This window comes from Periophthalmus magnuspinnatus, chromosome 3 (assembly GCF_009829125.3).
Source record: "Periophthalmus magnuspinnatus isolate fPerMag1 chromosome 3, fPerMag1.2.pri, whole genome shotgun sequence".
In the NCBI taxonomy this organism is placed as follows: domain Eukaryota; kingdom Metazoa; phylum Chordata; class Actinopteri; order Gobiiformes; family Gobiidae; genus Periophthalmus; species Periophthalmus magnuspinnatus.
The window spans coordinates 15276900-15297278 of NC_047128.1; the positions used below are offsets into that span (position 1 = coordinate 15276900).

Sequence of the window (20379 nt, forward strand, 5' to 3'; positions counted from 1 at the left end):
ATTGCACTGAAAAACATGGAAAAACACATGTCCTTATAATAACTGGAAATGTTGTTCGTTTAGCTATAATAATCCGAAGTATGGTTTTAACCTTCTATTTCCATGGAATCATGCAGGTGGCATGCCACTTTAAGAAAGTTACATAATGTAGCTTTAATAAATATGACAAAAACTAGGGCTGCAACTAATAATTATTTTAGTAGCTAGTAACTAGTCAGCGATAGTTTCTATTGTACAGTGAAACATTATCAATCAAATAAATGTTAAATGTGGAGGCGAAGGATTCTAAATGCAGAATATTTATGACTAAAGTGTATTATTGATGAGAATCAGAAATAGTCTGATTTTCATTTTTACATTTTGGTTTAATAATGCCCATGTCTTTGTTACAAAAGATCTTTTCATGTGTGTTTTTGAGTCTGTGGTCCTTTAGTTGTTTAGTCGATTCATTGGTCGATGGAGTCTCAGTCGAAAAAAACTGTGTATTAGTCGACTAATCATTTTGTTTAGATCAAGGATTTATATGAGACAACAGCAGAAAGGAGAGAGAGAGTGAGCTGAAGATTTTGTATTTATCTGTAAAAACTGAATAAACTCATGATTCACAAGTTGAATCTGTCTTTACATAAATACATTGTTTTCTAGTCCTTTTTTCTGCATAAATAGTAGTTTTTGCATGGACTCTCCCTGCAGGTGTAGTCTTGTGAGTGCTGTTTGAGTCAGATACAAAGATCTATAGAATAGCAGCTCTATAATAAAAGCACCTTTTCAGTCTGATTAAAGATCCAGAGACCTGGAGGTCCTAGGACCCTTTTCCAGATCTGGTTAGGATTCTGGTCGGGACCTAGGATTTTTGCTCTCAGCTTTTTGCCGACAACACAAAAACATAAAGTGTCACTAAAATTAATCCATAAAAACATTATTTAAATAAAATAAACCTTTGTGTATCTACGCTCAGTTTGACCCTCATGGGCCACAGTCTCTGAATAACTTAAACCAGTGTTCACTCTGTCCTCAGGGGGGCGCTCATCGACCACTGGATACAGCTGTAAGACAAGAGACCTTGTTCAGTCCTGGTTCAGACCAGTTCTAGTCCTGGATTAGTCCTGCGTCAGTCCTGGTTTAGACCCAGTTTAGTCCTGGTTCAGACCTAGTTTTGTCATGGTTGCGTCCTCGTTCAGACCTGGTTCAGACCTGGTTCAGACCTAGTTTAGTTATGATTTAGTCCTGGTTCAGACCTGTTGTACTTCTGGTTTAGTCCTGGTAATGGTTCAGACCTGGTTTCTCGCATGTGTAGGGGAGGTGGTAGGTACAGGGGATGTCGTTCCAGTCTCCGCTCTGGTCCCAGATCAGAGCCACACAGTCCTCTTCTGGACCTGAGTATGCGTCAGGCTGATGGGGGCGCCACTGAGCAAAGTCCTGCCACAAACACAGTCACATGTATTTTTTTTCTGATACTTTAAATATGATTTCAAATAAATAAATATGTTTTGTTGTATTTTTTGTCAACTAATAGTTTCTGTGTACATTAGGAGAGTTTTGGCCCAACATGGTTGCATGGTTTATGGAACTCTATGGCATGATGTGATGATTTTCAACCAGGAAGTAAATTTTGAAACCTAAAATATTGCCAAACAAAACAAAAATGTTTGGGGTTTTTTTTTGGTAAGATCTTAAATATATAATCTTAAGTGTTTTTTAGTAAAATGAGTGGTCTAACCTGTCATAGGCACATTAACATTTAAATTAAAGTGCAACAGTCATAAGCACATTTAAAGTCACATAACTGTAAACTGCTGAGAAAGTGCATTAAGGTGCACAACTTCACATTTAAAAAGACAAGCATTGAGAGATATTAAAGTGTGTAAGATCGAAAAATGTTGAACAGACAGACCACATCAAGACATCTTTGTAATTTTCTGCATTTGTATTTTACATTGTCATTATGACACATATATCTCACTGTGTTTATAAATCTGTCTCCATTTCATTTGATCAATGCTAATTTAGGTTTAAGCCAGACTGTACTGCACTTAAACTCTGAGCCCCTTTTTGGGACCATAGTATGAGAACCCCTGTTTCAAGCCAAATTCCACTTTACAGAAAACTGCTTCAAAACTAGCAGGATTTTATTCACATTTCACAATGTTTTCCTAACTGCAGTAAAATTCTCCTACTGGATGTGCAGTGATATTTTCCAGCCTGTGCACATGTATCAATCACACATCTTGACAAATACAATGGATTTGTGCATTTTATAAGGCAATCTACAGCCCACATGTTGCAGCACTCTGCATAGACACTGTAGCATAAGGCCTAGGACACAGGCGCATTTAAATCAGCATGTTTTGGACGTATATTTTTTAGAATACATTAAAATCGAATGGGGAGGACCACACTGCTTGTGCAGGGTGTGCATAGGGAGCAGCATGTCCTGTGTGCGTAGATTTCAGAAAACAGAATCCAACCTACTTTGTGACGCTTGACACAAGCAGAGGCACGCATCCATCAAAGAACAAAAAACATAGAAAGCATGCATCTGCTGTTTTTGTGCATTTACCAGCAGCACAATGTATTGCTGGGGCAGAAAGACTGTTAATTTGTGCTTTCAAATTAACTTTGGCAATCTTGGCCTCATGGCTGACCTTGCCATGGTCAGCCATGAGGCAAATACAAGTCTATTCAGCTGATCATTTTCACCCCTAGACCTGTTATAAGTGACTATACGCGTTCCCATTGAGAAACACAGGGCCAGTGCTGCATATGTCCTGCTGGAGCTGCCGGTGTGGCCGTCCTTGCTTCACATGCAGCAGACCAAGTCCAAATGCTTGAGTCCGAGACGAGACAAAACAGTAAAAAATAAAATGGCTCTAGGCCAATCTCGAGGCCAAGCCCAGTCTGGAATACTATGGTACTACATCGCTGTGTGTCAGATGCCCCCTCCATGTGCCAGATGCCCTCCCCATGTGTCAGATGCCATCCTCACCTGAGTAGAGCCATCTGTCCAGGTGAATGTTCCCTCTTCCTCTCGGTCGTTGAGTCCGATCCACTGATAAACCTGACCCAGATCTGGACCAGAACCAGAGACAAGAATGACATGGTGAGATAAAAACTAGTCAGGAACTCATTTGTTTGTCCTTCTTTAATCTTGGGTTAGTCCTGGTTTAGTCCTGGTTTAGTCCTGGTTTAGTCCTGGTTTAGTCCTGGTTTAGTCCTGGTTTAGTCCGTACCTGAGACAAAGCCCTGCTCCTCAGGTGAGCTGATGCTGACCAGGTGAGCCTCCATCTCTCTGCAGCTAAGCTCTGCCTCCGGCCAAGTGAGACGCTCCGACAGCAGCAGATAACACTGCCCCGAGAAGGAAGACCAGCCCCCGGAGCAGGACCCTGAGACCAGACCAGAGATCAGGCTTAGACCGGTATCAGAACCAGATCAGAGATACCAAAGAGAACCAGAGACCAGAGACCGAGATCATAACCAGACCAGAGACAGACTAGGGTTAGAATTGGGCTAGACCAGATAGACCTGGTTTAGTCCTGGTTTAGTCCTGATCTAGACTTAGATTAGACTTAGTTTAGTCCTGCTATAGAGCTGGTTTAGTCGTTGCTTAGTCCTGATAAGAACTTACATTTGGTACTATAAAAATCCACAAAAGTCCATAAATTTTATATTTTAAACTAAAGGAGCAAATGTTTGAAACCAGTTGAAAATTGTGCATTCTGTAATGTAACTTTCCTGGTGAACTTTGAGTCAGTTTAACTGTTTATATTTATTTAAACTTTGTGGAACATTTGGAGTCACAGCTTCAGCTGGAATAAAGCAGAAAGGAAACGTTTGACCAGCCCCTCCCAGAGCCAGAGACACGAGCCGCTCTTGTCCGCGTGAAGGGTGGGGCGTCTGTGGGCAGCAGCCGAGGGAGGAGCCCCTGAGACAGCTCTGGTTTGGATCAATGAGCCTCTGTGTGAGAGCAACGCCTGTTTATTTACACTGCTCAAGATGACGACAACTTCACCTGTACATTTGTGTGTGGACAGAGACACTTCAGCTGTACATGTGTGTGTGGACACTTCACCTGTATGTGTGTGTGTGTAAACAGGGACCCTTCACCTGTACGTGTACGTGTGTGTGGACAGAGACACATCACCTGTACATGTGTGTGTGTGGACAGCGACACATCACCTGTACATGTGTGTGGACAGCGACACATCACCTGTACGTGTGTGTGGACAGCGACACATAACCTGTACGTGTGTGTATGGACAGCGACACATCACCTGTATGTGTGTGTGTGGACAGTGACACATCACCTGTACATGTGCGTGGGCGTTCTCACCTAGAGGCAGCTGATTGGTGGAGTTCTCTTGGGTGGGTGGGGCAAACAAGGAGGCAGGACCATGACTCTCTGTGACTGATGGAGGAGTAACCGGACTCCCAGAGCCAGACCCAGAACCAGATCCTGAGGTCTCGAGTCCAGACCCGAGTCCAGACCCGAGTCCAGACCCGAGTCCAGACCCGAGTCCAGATCCGAGTCCAGATCCGAGTCCAGATCCGAGTCCAGATCCGAACATCAGGACCCCAGAGGCCTCCTGTAGATCTTCTCCAGACCCTGAGATCTGACCCAAGAATGAACCTGTCAACAGAACATAGTTTTGTCACGATGCAAAAATTTCAATCTCGATTTCAATACTAAAGAATAGACTCGATACTCAATACCGATGCTGATACCACAATGATAATAAAAAAACACTCTTTTTTAGACAATAGAAAGTGATTTTCAGCATATATGTATACATACAAATACAAAAGAGAGCTGAGTAGTCACATTTTGTGCAGTTATCTCTTCATATTAAAGTGTAAAATATTCAGCAGTTCATTCAAAATAAAATATCAGCTTGTGCTGGAGATTTAATTCCGATAGCCGATACACTAAAAAGTGCAAATATCGGCCCAACATATCAGCCTATCTTTAGTCTACATGAAGTTTAATGCCATACTCTGAAACATTCCAGGCAATAACATCTCCCAACAACTCTCCACCAGAAAAGTGACATAGTGTATCTTTAAAATTAGTCAAATAAAAATAGGCCATAATTATACAGAATTGGTCCAAACTCATTTGTTTTGATATATAAGTTATATAGCTACTAACCTGACATCGTGATCTCCGTGGGACCAGAGAAACTTCCAGATCCTGAACCTGAACTTGACCCAGATTCATCAAAAAAGACCCCGTCAAGACCGGACCCAGACCCAAGACCAGACTCGAGTCCAAGTCCAGACCCGAGACCAGACCCGAGTCCAAGTCCAGATCCTGAAAACACGAGAAGGTCTCCGCTAAGTTCCTCTTTGGATCCAGAGTAAAGCGTAAAGTCCACCATGTCTCCATCAATGAAGGTCACAGCCCCACTCCCAGAAGAACTAGACCCAGAACCAGACCAGGATCCTCCAAGTCCAGACCCGAGACCAGACCCGAGACCAGACCCAAGACCAGACCCAAGACCAGACCCAAGACCAGACTCGAGACCAGACCCGAGACCAGACCCGAGACCAAAGCCAAGACCAGACCCGAGTCCACTTTCTCCTGAACTAGAGGTGAGGCCACTGAAACCTGAAGGAGAGTAAATGAGAGAATTCATATTTTTAGTTGTTGGTTAGGGCCGGTCATCTGACACGGGTATATAGGAGGATGGGAGGGCATCTCACACACACAGGGGGTACAGGAGGATGGGAGGGCATCTCATACACAGGGATACAAGAAGATGAGAAGGCATCTGACAGACAGGGATGTCTAATAGTTATGTCTGAACAGTTTGGGAAAAATATCTGATTTTTCTGACAAACATTGTGAATGTGATTAGATTTGTGATTTCTGTTTTGATAACAGGATTCTCTTCAAAATTCACATTTTAAACACTGACAAACTCATTACTGTTGCATTTTCATGTTTTTAACTATTTTCAGCACCAAGAACTTTTAAATCAGACATATTGTGCTTCTGTCTGCTGTAGATATAATCTATGACACCCGTGGGTCATTATGTTATAATTTGGACATATGAAATCGAAATATTGATCTAAAATGACTTCATAAAAGAAACAAGTCTGTTGACTTCCGCATTAGAAAAGTGCCCAATGAGCAGATTTATATTTCATTTGTACCAAAATGACTATGCAACTCTACTAAAACCTACATGTATCGCAGATTTAGCAAATAAAATTGGAGAAGGAAGTGCGTACGTCACAGTGGGCATGTACTGGCGGAGGTGAAAACGGGGGTTCATTGGCAAAATGGCATCTTGAAAATAAGCCATTAGAGAATGCTGAAACATCATGCACGAATTACTCAAAATACAACTTCGGGTGAGTAAATGCTGAAACAACATGGTTAAAAGTTCTAAAGTCAATTTTGAATAGATTTAAGAAATATCTCACCTCCACTGACACCTTCAGATGCCCCAGAGGCAGAGAGGCCCTCGGTGCCACTGCTCTCTCCAGAGAATGGCGCCTCGGGGCTGGGCAGGATCAGTGTGGTGCTCCCCTCTCCTCCTGCCTCCTGTGGACCCTCAGAACTGGAACCAGAACCAGTCTGGACCAGGACCGAGTCTGAGCCTGAGAATACCAGGTCTATACCAGATCCGGATCCAGAGAGACCGAGCCCAAGACCACTCAGAGACCCTGAGGACTCAAAACCTGACCCAAGTCCAGATCCAGGTCCAGACCCAGATTCAAGTCCAGACCCGGATTCAAGTCCAGACCCGGATCCAAGTCCAGACCCCGGTCCAAGACCAGACCCCGGTCCAAGACCAGACCCCGGTCCAAGACCAGACCCCGGTTCAAGACCAGACCCCGGTCCAAGACCAGACCCCGGTCTAAGACCAGACCCAGAAGCAGATCCCAAGGTTTCCACATGATCCGGGGCAGGGATGGGCGATGGAACTGTAGACAAGGAATAAACTGTCACTTTTCATCACAGGCTTAATGAAAAATGAAAAAATAAAAACCTAATATGATCATTTCAGATGGAGTGTCTTGCTCAGGATTGACATGTGATCGAGATGGAATAGAACCAGTGACCTGCAGCACTGCTTCTCACCTGGTCTGGACAGGTGTGTGGAGCTGGTCATGTTCAGAGCCTCGTCCACGTCCACCACAGCAGGGGAGGTAGTAGTAGTAGTTGTAGTAGTATTTGTAGTATCTGTAGTAAAAGCATCTATACTATCTGTAGTATCAGTGGTGGTGATGTATACTGTAGTCTCATTGGATGCCTTGACTGAAAGACAAAGGTGAAAACGGTGTCTACATTAGTAGTAGTAATGTAGTAGAAGTAGTACCTCGTATACAGAAGGTGTCAAAAAGCATACTCTCTTTAGCAGTAGTAGTAGCAGGAGTAGAAGTAATAGGCCTGTCACGATAACACATTTTGAAGCACGATATATTTCTACAGAGAGATATTGCAATAAATGATAATATTAAAAGTACTTAATGGGACTGATACAATGCAACAATAATACAAGATAATCCTATTTTTAAATAAGCAATATGATTAAAAGGCATGAACTGCAACAGAGAAGTCACTTACTTTCTACAGTAACATTTTTCTGTAGTACAACAAAAATACCCAAAGTCTCCCCATATTTGCAAAGTAACTGTACAAACAACAAATATTGAGCCCCAAAATATACTGTCCCAGCAATCATTTATTCAATGATAAGTCCTTATAGTAATTATCGTGACAGGCCTAGTAGTAGTTGAAGTACTTGTAAATGTCCCTCGTGTACAAAAGGCATTGAAGTGCGCACTCTTTAGTAGTATTAATAGTAGTTACAGTAGTAGTAACAATACTTATGGTCGTAGTAGTAGTAGTACCTCGAGTATAGATGGCGTCAAAGCATATACTCTCTTTAGTAGTAGTAGTAGTAGGAGCAGTAGTAGTAGTAGTTATAGTAGCTATAGTACCTTCAGTACAAAAGGCATTGAAGCATGTACTCTCTTTAGCAGTAGCAGTAATAGTAGTAGTACATGTAGTAGTAAAAGAGGCATCGAAGTGTGTACTCCTTCTAGTAGTATTAATAGTAGTTATAGTAGTAGTAGTAGTACTTATAGTAGCTGTACATCGTGTACAGAGGGCTTCGAAGCATGTACTTTTTTTAGGTGTAGTAGTAGTAGCAATAGTAGTGATAGTACTTATAGAAGTACCTCGAGTACAGAAGGCGTCGAAGCGTGCACTATTGCTGGGGAAGCCGCTCTGGTCGTCGTTGATGTAAATGGTGTGTACTCCTGTAGCCCCGCCCCCACACTGTGCTCGGGGACGGCTGATTGGATAACGCACAGATCCATCAGACAGCCAGCCCGCTCTGCACCAATCAAAGCCCTGCCTCCACGCCACGTACAGATCGGCCACAGACGATAGCTCTGCCCCCCGAGAAGAGCACCCCTGCAGCGCCTCGAGGAATGACCAGCCACCAGGGGACGCTAGAGGGAACACTTCACCTGCAGGACAAACATGGCACTGAGCAAGAGGTTTAGGGATGAACCAACATCTTTTAAATGTTTGATTACACATTCAATTACACAAAATTGACTCTTGTGAGCTTTAAGCCATGTTATAGTGTTGTTATCACCTCAAAAACATACCTGTTGTGTTTCGTTTCATTCACACACGTTTAAGTAATCCTTAAGTAACCCTTTATTATTAGTCTGTCTACATCTCTAAAATTCAATATGCTCTGTTCCACCTTGTGATGTTATGAAGCTGTAGTTTTCAAGTTAACTTGCTTTTAGTTCAGTAGAGATTTCCAGAGTAGAATTTATCCAAATTATTCAACTGAAGGTGTATGGAGTTTAAAAACACAGTGGACCACATCCTATGTTACCACATGACATTACGAGGTTGAACACAGTATTTTCAGTTTAAGAGAAGAACTCAAGGTTTGCAGGGTTTGTGTGTTAAACATTTGAATGAAACAAAACACAACTCCAGGTATGTTTGTGTTGATGAAATTATAACATAAAATAAAATAGCGTAATATGGGCCCCCAAGTCCTATCCGCAGAATATATGAAAAAAGAAGTGAACTAAGTGAGTGTGACGTCACTCACAGCGTTTGGCTCCAAATTAATTTTGGATCCCAGTTCCATATTTGGACATCTGGCCACATGTATCAAATAAAGAGCCAATCAGGAGCAAGGCATTTGAAGGTAACGCCCATTCCCACCCACACTGCTGATTTGGCAGGGATGGGTGCTTAGCAGCGCTGTCAATCAGCTGCTAATGCAGGTTGGAGCAACCTTGTAGAAAGAAGGCGTCTGATTGATCACATATTAATGTTAATATTTTGATTTAGGTACAAAATAGTGAAATAATGTAGAGCCGAATCACGGCCATGCTCGCTTCCTGTGTGGAACGCAGCAGCTAGTCGGGTACCTATCTCCACAGAGCTACCGCTACAGGCTATGGTCCTAACATGTTTATTCACAGGATGATTTTATCAACGTGTTTCACGATTTCATGAGGCAAAGTGGAGTTTACATCTGCTAGGCCCTTAGACTGTATATAGCTCTAGACATATTTAGCTCACTAGCTGTCGCATTTCAAACAGGAAGTGAGCATGGGCACAATTCGGCTTCATCAACTACAGTTACTTTTCTATTGAAAAACCCCTCTCTCTGCAACTTCTGCAAGCGGCTCATTCTGACCTTAAAATGTTCGTATTAACCCACTCTACATGATCGTGAGCTTTTTGTTTCACTATTTTGTCCTTAGATCAATATATGAACATTAATAGCAGACGAATCGGGGGCCTTCTTTCCCCAAGGCTGCGTTACCAATAGGGTTGATTGACAGTTTAGTTAAGGGAAGGGGTGTTAAATTCAGCTGCCTCTCTCCTGATGGGCTCTTTGATTGCAGGTCCGAATTCCAAATATGGAACTCAGCTCCAAATTTGCCCCTATAACAGTTAGCCTCGATGAGCTTCATTTGGAGCCAAACGCTGTCCCACTCTCAATCCAACCTGGTGCTGGAGAAATGTCAGGGAAAAAGGTGCTTGATTGGTCTGTTATTAATGTTCATATCTTGATTTACAGACTCAATAAGCAAAATAAAAACACCAGGATCAAACAGAGTGGGTTAATATGGGCATTTTAAAACCAAAATGACACGTCTGACAGAACATTTTACTCGACTCAAGTATCACCCCTTTAGATCAGGCCTCCACACTGACCCCTGCTGGCCTCGCTGTAGCAGTACACGTCCCAGGTCTCGTCTGCAGGTCTGAGCCCATAAGTCCGGACACCAGGAAGACCCACCCCACAGGCCGCTCTGGGGTACACCACCGGGTACCTGCAGCACATACATGTTAGACCAGGTCAAGTCCTGGTCCAGTCCTGGTTTAGTCTTGGTTTAGTCTTGGTTCAGTACTGGCCCAGTCCTGGTTTAGTTCTGGTCCAGTCCTAGTCTAATCCTGGTGTACCTCACAGTCTGGTCTTGGACCCAGCCAGCATCGCACTGGTGCAGTCCAGTCTTGAAGGCCGCGTAGAGTTCTGGTCCGGTTGAGATCCGAGCTCCAGCTCTGAGACATGCCTCCTGAGCCTCAGAGAACGTCAAAGCATACCGCGCCCCAGGTCTGTACAGGAAGACTACACCTGAGAAGAGAAACCAGAACTGAACCAGGCCCGAACGAGGTTTGAACCAGGACTAAATCAGCACTGAAGCAGGACTAAACAAGGTCTGAACCAGGTCTGAACCATGACTAGGACTAAAGCAGGACTAAACCGGGACAGAACCAGGATTGCACAAGGTCTGAAGAAGGACTACACCAGGAGTCAGGCATAACTAAACCAGGACCTAAACCACGACTAAGCTAGAACCACACCTGGACTAAACCAGGACTAAACCAGGACAAAAATGGGTGGTTAATAAATGCATGATAAAACTTTCATAAGCTTTGTTATAGTATTTGATCCTGTTACTGTGTGTTCTGATTCTCACCTGTAGGGGGCAGTGTCAGGTCTGGCTCCACATGAGGGGGTAAGCTGATTGGCCGTGTGGAGCAGGGGGGTGGGGTCAGAGGCATTTGCTCCGCGCTGATTGGTCTGAGTGTCTCTGTCTCACCTTGGGCCTCGCGGGGGGGTGTAGTTTGAGGGAAGAACAGCTGGGGGTGCTCTGTTACTGTGAGGACTCCTCCACTGCCCTCCTCCTCTACAGCAACCCTTACAGGACCCTCTGAAACAGACACACAAGTCACCACGTCAATGGCAATAGCACATAAACAATATATATATAAAGAAGTGGACTAAATGAGTGTGACATCAGCCATTGCGTTTAGCTCCAAATGAAGGTCATGAGTCTAAGCAGTTTTCAGGGCTAAATTGGAGCCGAGTTCCATATTTGGAATTCCAACCACGTGTATCACAGCAACCAAAGAGCCAATAAGGAGCAAGGCTGCTGAAGGTGTGGCTCCTTCCCGCTGGTTTAGCAGGGAGCAGGCACTTAGCAACAATATTTGAATAGAAAATGAATTGGAGCCAGAGTCGATGGAGCCGAAAGCGCCCATGTGTGTAACACACTGCTCATTGTTTAATCGATTTATACCATAGACTGTATAAAGAAGTGGACTAAAGGAGTGTGACATCACCCATAGCATTTGACTCCAGCCAAATGAAGCTCATCGAGGCTAGCAGTTATAGGGGCGATCAAAGAGCCAGTCCAGAGTGAGGCTCTTAAAGGTAATGCCCCTTCCCGCCCGCACCACTGGTTTAGCATGGAGCGGGTAGACGTAGCTAACCTGCTAGCTGACGCGTTCCACATAGAAAGTGATTATGGGTGAGCTTCTGGCTCCATCAACTCTGGCTCCAATTAACTTTACATTGAAAAATTGTCACCCCTCTCTGTAACTGCTGCAGTGAGCCTCGTCATTTTGGTCTTAAAATGTTTGTATTAACCCGCTCTACATGATCCTGGTATTTTTATTTAGCTATTTTGTCAGTGCATCAAAATATATAACATTAATAACAATCAATTTTGAATGACAGCATTGCTAAGAGCCCACTTCCTGCTAAACCAGTGGTGCGGGGAGTGGGCGGGAAGGAGCATTACATTCAACAGCCTCACTGTGGATTGGCTCTTTGGTTGCTATCATACTTGAGGTAGGAATACCAAATATCAACTCGGCTCCAAATTTGCCTCTATATCAGCTAGCCTTGACGAGCACAACACACAAAACGAGCAGAGTGATGTAGCATAATACCACCCCCCTCAGTGTTTAAAGTGCCTTTGACAGAGCTTCTCATTGCCCTAAAATACAGTTAAGATCATTATAGTTAAGATTTTACTGAACTATTTTTTTTTAAAATTCCCAGTTTGGCCATAGTTTTAGGTTTAAAAATGTACTTCCTGGTTGGAAATCATGACATTACACTAGGCAATTCCATAACTGTCCCCTAGCAACCATATTGTACACTGGGCCAAAACTCCTCTAATGTACACAGAGTATAATTTGATGAATACAAATATAACAACACCTTTATTTTGTTAAAATTATGTTTAAAGTATCAGTTTATATCTGTAAATTGTGCCAAAGCTTTGGATATAATAGTCCCTACAGTGTGTGTGTAATTTTAATAACAAAAAAGCTGATTTTTTATAAATATTGGGGAAAACTAAGGAAAAATTACTACTAGTCACTATTAGTTTTAGTGATATTATTATTAACTCAGGTCTAACCCAGGACTTCAAGTGTATATGACTTGTTTTTGATAATTCTCTAATTCTGACTTAATTTGGTGGGATAGTACTAGTTGTAAATATAAATGATTGTTTTCCACTGATAAAGAAGCAATTTATGAAGAAAGTTGAAAAACATGTTAAGATTACAGCAAGTAGAGTGTTCTGTTTTAGAGAGTCCCACATTGTTGACATCACGCTCAACAAAATACAGATGTTTTCATATATTTTTACTCGTCAGGATTAAACTAGGTCTACACCTGGTCTAAACTCGATCTAAACCTGATCTCACCTGTGTAGCAGAAGGCCTGGTAACGGGACTCTGGGAGAGGGAACCCCGTCTGGTCTAGGTTCCGGTGCACAGTCCGGACCCCAAGGAGGCCCCCTCCACACTGAGGCCTGCGAAACCGCACCGGGTACCTGTACAAGGAGGGGAAAGGTACGCAGAACCATTTCATTATGTTAATATTTTGCACCTGATGCCATCAACATTCTCTGGGGGTGTGATGCTAACTGTAGCCACTGCTCTGTCTGAGGCTTGTTAGACTTTAACCTATTTATTTTAATACAATCTGACCAAAAAGGGTGGCTTTAGTTGGAACTACAACAGGTGAGCTGATTTGTGCTCTTAAAAAGTCTCTCACACATAAAATTACAGTCACAAGTTAGCTAGCATTAGCCAACAGTTTTTTTCACTTAGTCAATCTCACCTTTTTGCTGAAAATCAAACACTTACATAGGACTATAACAATATGTCGGTGCTGCTGCAAGACATGTTTGCACAAATAGAAAGAAATCAGGTACAGGCCCTTAAAGTTTTTAATAAATGAACTCTGCTCCAAATTTTCAAATCAAAATTAAAAAAAATATATTCTGTGACAGAAATCAAATATCTGGGGCTGTTTCTTGATCCCCAACTAAATAAAAAAAATAATAGTAATAATAATAAATAAATAAATTGGTAAACTTGTCAAAAAATATCCAAAGCCATACAGAGCAGTCTCAACAGTTTTAAATAAATTAAGCATTATATTCCAAACCAGGCAGGACTGCTGTACATGCTATGATCTGCTCTCACATAAACTGCAGACAGCAGGGACCCGGCAGCTCAATCAGCCAATGAATTAGTTATATTCTCAAGATAATATTCACATGCATTAATAATCCCATAAATAGATTTATTCAGAGATAACCTCCAGTAATAACAGTATAATCCCACACCGCAGAACCACATCGGGACAGTCAGCCATATCACATCAATACTGTAAACTATGGAAGACACTACGCCCTGAACTGAAGAGCATCACAGAGCTTAAGCCGTTCACCTCAAGGCTCAAGTCAAGATTGTGCTTTTAAAATGTTTGAAACTGTTTTGTGCAGGAGAAGCCCAACCAGAGATAGGACTTGAGAATTAGCTAGATGCTCTGCCTGTGACTTTGTATGGCTGCATTGTCCCTGTCAAATAAATAACTAAATACAAATAAATAAAATAAATTACATTATGGAAAATATCAACTAAGGAGACTATAGGAGTTGATGAACTGAACAAATACCTGACACTGCCATCCCTGAGCCAACCCGGATTACAGAAGTCCAGACCCCAGGACCAGGCCAAGACCAGCTCCCCCACAGAAGCCAACCGACCGCCCAGGGACCTACAGGCCACCTGTGCCCCAGCGAGAGTGAACCGGAGTGGGAACACGACCGGGAGAACACGCCCTGGAGAGAAAGGGAGTAAGTTACACTTTATTGTCTCGATAGGGAAATGTGTCATCTGCATTTGACCCATTTGATCCTTCAGTGTCTCTGGGTGAAACCTGTCAGAAGCAGTGGGACTCAACTCCAGATCGTAAGCTAGTCTTGGTCATGGTTACCTTAGCTGGAGGATTGTGCATGCTTTGGGTTGATGGGGACACGAGAATGCTCAGAGGAAACCCAATCAGACATAGAGAGAACATGCAAACTCCACAGAGAAAGGCTCAGGAGTCAAAGAGACAGACCAGGACTGAACTAGGACTAAAATACGATTAAAGCAGGACTAAAGCAGTAATAAACCAGGACTGAACCGGGACAAATGTAGAACTAAACCAGGACAGGACCAGGCCTAAATGTACCTGTCATGTTGGAGGTGAAGCAGTAGACATCGTAGGTCTCACTGGTCTCTCTCACTCCATAAGTCCGGACTCCAGGAACATTGAGTTTGTCTCCATAACACTCCTCCCTTGGCTCATGGATCGGATACCTGTCCACACATGTCCACAGTGTCTCTAAATGTCCACACACACAATCTAGAAGTAAAGTGTCCCTGTCCACACGCACACACACACACGTACAGGTGAAGTGTACCTGACAGTTTGGTCAGAGAGCCAGCCTGCATCACACTGGTGGAATCCGTCCTCAAACTCAGCGTGCAGTTGCTCTGCTGAGGCAATGGTGGCGCTGTTCTCTGAGCATGCAGCCTGAGCCTCTTCAAACGTGAGATTGTAGCGCCCCCCAGCAGCACGATAATGAAACACCACCCCTAAAGACAAAGGAAGGAGAGTGAATGTATGGTACAGAGGGGGACAGTGAATATATGGTATAGAGGTGATTTGGGGGATGCAGCGGAGAAGGATGCTCACAGAGGTTTGGAGGATACAGAGGAGGTTTGGAGGATACAGAGGAGGTTTGGAGGATACAGAGGAGTTTTGGAAGGTGCAGAGGAGGTTTGGAAGGTGCAGAGGATGCAGAAAAGGAGGGCTGTACCAGTGACATTGACTGTGATGTCTTGGTGGTGATCCTCTATGCCTCTCTGCACCTCACACCGGTACACCCCCGAATCAGAGCGCCGCAGTTGGGACAAGAGCAGAGACATGTCCTGGGGGCTTGTCTGGGTGGAGGGGGGGTACTCCGGCAGACTGGCCCGGTCCATAAAGTCTTCAGAGACCTGGACTTTGCCCTCCAGAGCCACGAGGACCGTCCGGGAACCCTCCTCTGTCAGGACACTCCACTTGATCCTGTGCGAGAGGGGCTCCACAGGAGACGCTCCCGGGTCATCCACTGTGTGGTCCTGGAGACACAGCTCAAGTCAACAACAACAACCGAACCCTCAACCACAAAAAACAAACACACAAACTAAACCTAAACAACAACCAAACCCACAAAAAACCCTGCTGCAAAATCCACAACTAAACCCACAACCAAACCCACTATCACAACAACTGAACCTACACCAAACCTACACTGCATCTGTGAGTTAAAGCGGCTGTCACTTTTCAGGTTTTTGCTTTGCCTTAAATGCTTGAATCTAATCCTTTTGAACCTAAACCAAGACACTCATTTTAATTCCTGTGCAGTAGGTTTGCACTTAATCAAAATAGTATTTTTCCATGTATTTGAGTAAAATGTGTTTTGTCTTAGTACAGATGTATTGTATAAGCAGCTCTTGAGGTCTAGATAAGTCCACTGTGTGCTGTCTCCATCTAAATATAAAGTGTTCTATTGTCCGAGAATCAGGAAGTGTACTGTTTATGGCAAAACTCTGCTCGGGTCTCTGAGAGTTGTGAAAAGTGCTTATGAACTCTCGTGGTGACTACTCTTTAAAATGAACTAGTTCTGTTTGTTTTTTAGTTTTTTTGGCTCTGCTGCACAACAGGATTGGTAGAAAAATATACTACAGGACTGTGTTACATAAGGACTAAACCAGGACTAGAAGAGTTCTAAAAGAGGTCTAAACCAGGACTAAACTAAAACTAAAAGAGGTCTAAATTAGTACTAAACCAAGACTAAAAGAGGTCTAAACCAAGACTCAAAGTGTTGTTTTTCTGACCTGAAAGTAGCAAGGCAGCCGGATGGAGGAGCCCAATAGGGGGCGCTGTGTGCTCTGCAGAGTAGTGGACACAGACAGCACCTCTTCAGGGTCTGAGGACAGAAGTCAGAGTTCAGAGGTCGAAGTCAGAGGCTTAGTGGAGGTAGCACTCACGCTCGTATCTTTAGTATCACGAAATGTTTCAGAATGTGATTAGCTGTATAGTGCATATGACGGGTTTATTTATTTATTTATTTTTCTCTAATTTGGACTTCATTTAATAGGATAATACCTGCTGTACATAAAAAATACAGTTTTACACCAATAAAGAAGCAATTTGAGAAGAAATGTTGAAAAATATATATTGAAAATTGCAGGAAGCAGAGAGAGTTCTGTTCTAGAGGGTTCAAAAACACATGATGAAAAGGTTAATTCAGTATAAAATTAAACATGATTTCAACAACATAAAGGGGCTTTCTTGTATATTTATTTGTCAGATAATAACCTCTGTGCAAATGAGAAGTTTTGACACAGTGTATAACATGGTTGCTAGGTAACAGTTATGGAATTCACTAGTGTGATGTCATGATTTCCAACCAGTAAAAAAAAAAAAAAAAAAAAAAAAAAGTGGCTAAAGTGGGAAAGAAAACGTCATTTACTTTAGCAAAATCTTAAATATAACAAATGAGTGGTCTGTGTAATATAAAAGTTTGTTTCCTGATGTTTTGTCAGTGCTGGGCTCCATGAACTCTCTGTATGAATGTGTGTCCTATGCTGTCTGTGCACACTCAGGTCTCATTTTTAGAGGCTGGAGTTTAGGACTGCAATGATTAATCACAATAACCGTGTAATCATTTTGATCACTGTTGTGTGGACTAACAAACTCTAAAGGCCAAAATATGTTATATAACTTAAACAGTGGCATTAAATAAAAAATGTCAACAAAATAATAAACCATTTTAATCAATAATTCAGTCACCAGATGTCAACATTTATTTGTTTAAAACTCTATTGAATAAAATCTTAGTAATAGACTACTCTAAGGCTGCAGCTAAGGATTATTTTGGTAATCATTTTATCTAACAATTATTCTTTCAATTAATTGTTCATATTTCAAGTAATTGCGACTTTCCCTGGGTCTGAAAACCTCTCGTCTCAGCTCATGACATGTTTTGGAGTCCATAACAATTATTGCTTCAGACCTAGACTAGGCGACTACTAAAATAATCATGCAGCAGTATTTTCTTTTAGTTTATTTATCCTGACAAAGAAGATGTTTAACTTTGTGACAGTTTTTGTTTCATGTGACCAGGTCCAGTAATTACAGAGATTTCAACTTAAACCAGGTCAAATATCTGTGTTTCTCACCCAAAAACTGCTCATCGTAAACATAATCAGATGAAGCCAAAACCAGAGCTGGGATCACAACCAGGAGTATCACACGGAGGTCCATATCTGTGAAAACACAGAACTAAACCAGTATTAAACTATGACTGAACCAGGACTCAAGGGGGACTAAAACAGGACTGTGATAGGACTAAAACAGGTCTGAACCAGGACTAAAACAGGACTAAAATAGGACTAAATTAGGACTAAACCACAACTGAACCATGCCTGAACAAGGACTGAACCAGGTCTAAAACAGGACTAACCCAAGTCTAAACCAGGACTGTAACAGGACTAAACCAGGACTAACACAAGTCTAACCCAGGTCTAAACCAGGACTGTGACAGGACTAAACCAGCAGTAAACCAGGACTCAATCAGGACTGAACCAGAACTAAACCAGGAATAAAGTGGGACTAAACCAAGTCTGAACCAGGACTACATGAATACTACATCAGGACTAAACCAGGACTAAAAGGACACTTGTTCTTGGGCTTTGGTGTTTCCTGAGTGACGTAACTTCTCACACTGCTCCATTCAACGCCCTGCTCCATCATCCCAAGAATAACAACCAGGACTGAACCAGGTCTGAACCAGAACTGAAGCAGATTTAAAAAACAGGACTAAACCAGGACAAAACAAGGCACTAAACCAGGGCTAAAAACAGGGCTGAACAAGGTCCAAACCAAGACTAAAGACCAGGACTGAACCAGGTCTAAACCAGGTCTTAAAAACACTAAACCGGGACTAAAAAAGGGGACTAAACCAGGAATAATGCGACTAAATAAACCAATTGCAGAACTAAACCAGGATTAAGGAGGGGCTAAACCAGAGCCTATGTCTACAATGAAATTAACCTAGTAAACCAATTAAGACAAAATAAAACCAGGACTAAAGATTAAATAAACCCAGACTAAACCAGATCTTAACCTGTCAAGGCTAAACACAAAAGCAGAATTACGGCAGACCTTTTACCTTGAGTTGAGCAGGTGAAATGGTCGCGTTGTGTCGTTGGTTCCTCTCTGCGCCACAGGATCCTCCGGAGCTCTGTCCTGAAAAAGCGGCTCTTACCTCGGACCCTGCGCTTTTACGCGGAGGAGGGGCTCACGTGTAGACCGTTTTTTTTAGATATGCCAAGTTTATTTGGACTGTAGAGCACAATTTGTACACAAGGTAATTCAAAATGTTTTGCAGAATAAGAAATACGTTAAAATTACAATACAAACAAAAATTAACATTAAAAGAGAAGAGTGCAGAATAAAAGCCGTTCAATCATATGCCCCACCAAACAGAACCAACTGAGCCTGAGTTTATTTAAACACTGTCAGAGTAGAAGCCTCACATCTTTAGTCCTGGTCTGAATCCACACACCCTGATTTGCGAGTGATTATGCCTATTTATTTTAGATCAATGTTAAAAAACACACACATAATTTTAACATAGATAAAAGATCAGGGGTGGATATATAACAAAAGTACAAATAATCACGTCACTGTAATTGAAAACATTTTCGGGGTAATTGTATTTTTTGACTAGATTTTACAATCTTCCCTTATACTTGTAACTGAGTAAAATTCTAACCATGTAAATGTGATTACTTACTCTATAAACCCCAATGGTCAGTGCTGTGACAAACTCAGAGACAGCGCTGCGTCGCCTGCTCTGACTGGACATAGCTGAGAGATTAATCTCTGAACTTTTACTTTATTACAAATTTGCAGTACTCTTTCAACCACAGATAAAAATGAAATGGCCGTTTTTATTTTGGGGGGAGCTCGGATTCAAACCCGGCACTGGTCCCACGCGCCACACGTCACATGCGTCACACGTCCCACGCGCCCTCTGCAGGAGGCGGGAAAAACAGTTGCAGCGGTCAACGGTTTTCAGGTTCCTTTTCCATGACTTAATGAAGTTATAAAGAGTCCTGCTTTAAAAACTGAGGTGAGTCCATAGACTGCACATATTGTTTATCACACCACCTACTCATGCAGTCAGTAAACAATTATTTTACTGATGGCTTGATTCATCTTTATTGTGGCTTGTACAATCTTGAATTTGAATATACAACCTTGGCCACTGATGCCACCAACGCCACCGTCGAACTCGCTGGCTGACCCATACTTGGGAGGTAAAATAACCTTAAAATACACCTTTATTAACTTTAATTGGCTTGGATAGCCGACATGCCACACTTCTGCTTGTAAACTAGGCGTGCTTCTCTATCAATGGTCCAGCGGAAACAAAGAAAACAACAACAGTTCCCATCTGACTACCAAAATAAAAGCACTAAAATACCAATAAACATTCTGACATTATTTATATAAAAGTTAAATCAAAATGATGATAGTAAAATTCTTTAAACAGGGTATGGGTGAGTCCTGGTTTAGTATATTTTAAATCCTTGTTTAATGCAGTTTTAGTCCTGGTTTAGTCCAGTTTTAAACCTTGTTTGATGCCATTTTAGTCCTGGTTTAGTCCTGGTTTAGTCCTG

General features: G+C 42.4%; 1 protein-coding gene across 1 annotated transcript; it reads right to left on the reverse strand.

The window, feature by feature from the left end:
- Positions 1 to 807: 807 nt before the first annotated feature.
- LOC117393828 (aggrecan core protein-like) lies at positions 808 to 18935 on the reverse strand. Its single transcript, XM_055229821.1, has 20 exons — positions 18864 to 18935; positions 17872 to 17958; positions 16525 to 16616; positions 15462 to 15765; positions 15063 to 15237; positions 14831 to 14958; positions 14270 to 14435; positions 13009 to 13136; positions 10983 to 11216; positions 10465 to 10636; positions 10216 to 10334; positions 8193 to 8486; positions 7090 to 7266; positions 6429 to 6932; positions 5147 to 5605; positions 4331 to 4627; positions 3231 to 3383; positions 2987 to 3069; positions 1278 to 1419; positions 808 to 1046 (listed from the first exon to the last, which is right to left on the reverse strand). Exons 2-20 carry the CDS (start codon positions 17954 to 17956, stop codon positions 1027 to 1029), a joined length of 3732 nt encoding a protein of 1243 aa, XP_055085796.1. The 5' UTR covers positions 17957 to 17958; positions 18864 to 18935; the 3' UTR covers positions 808 to 1026.
- Between the last annotated feature and the right edge of the window lie 1444 nt (positions 18936 to 20379).

Bases quoted from the DNA above. Each gene is read 5' to 3' on its own strand.
- LOC117393828 (XM_055229821.1), bottom strand. From the start codon at position 17,956: ATGGACCTCCGTGTGATACTCCTGGTTGTGATCCCAGCTCTGGTTTTG. The intron at 16,617-17,871 runs GTGAGAAACACA...TTCTGTCCTCAG, and splicing joins TTACGATGAGCAGTTTTTGG to ACCCTGAAGAGGTGCTGTCT. The intron at 15,238-15,461 runs GTACAGCCCTCC...CTTTGTCTTTAG, and splicing joins CATCACAGTCAATGTCACTG to GGGTGGTGTTTCATTATCGT.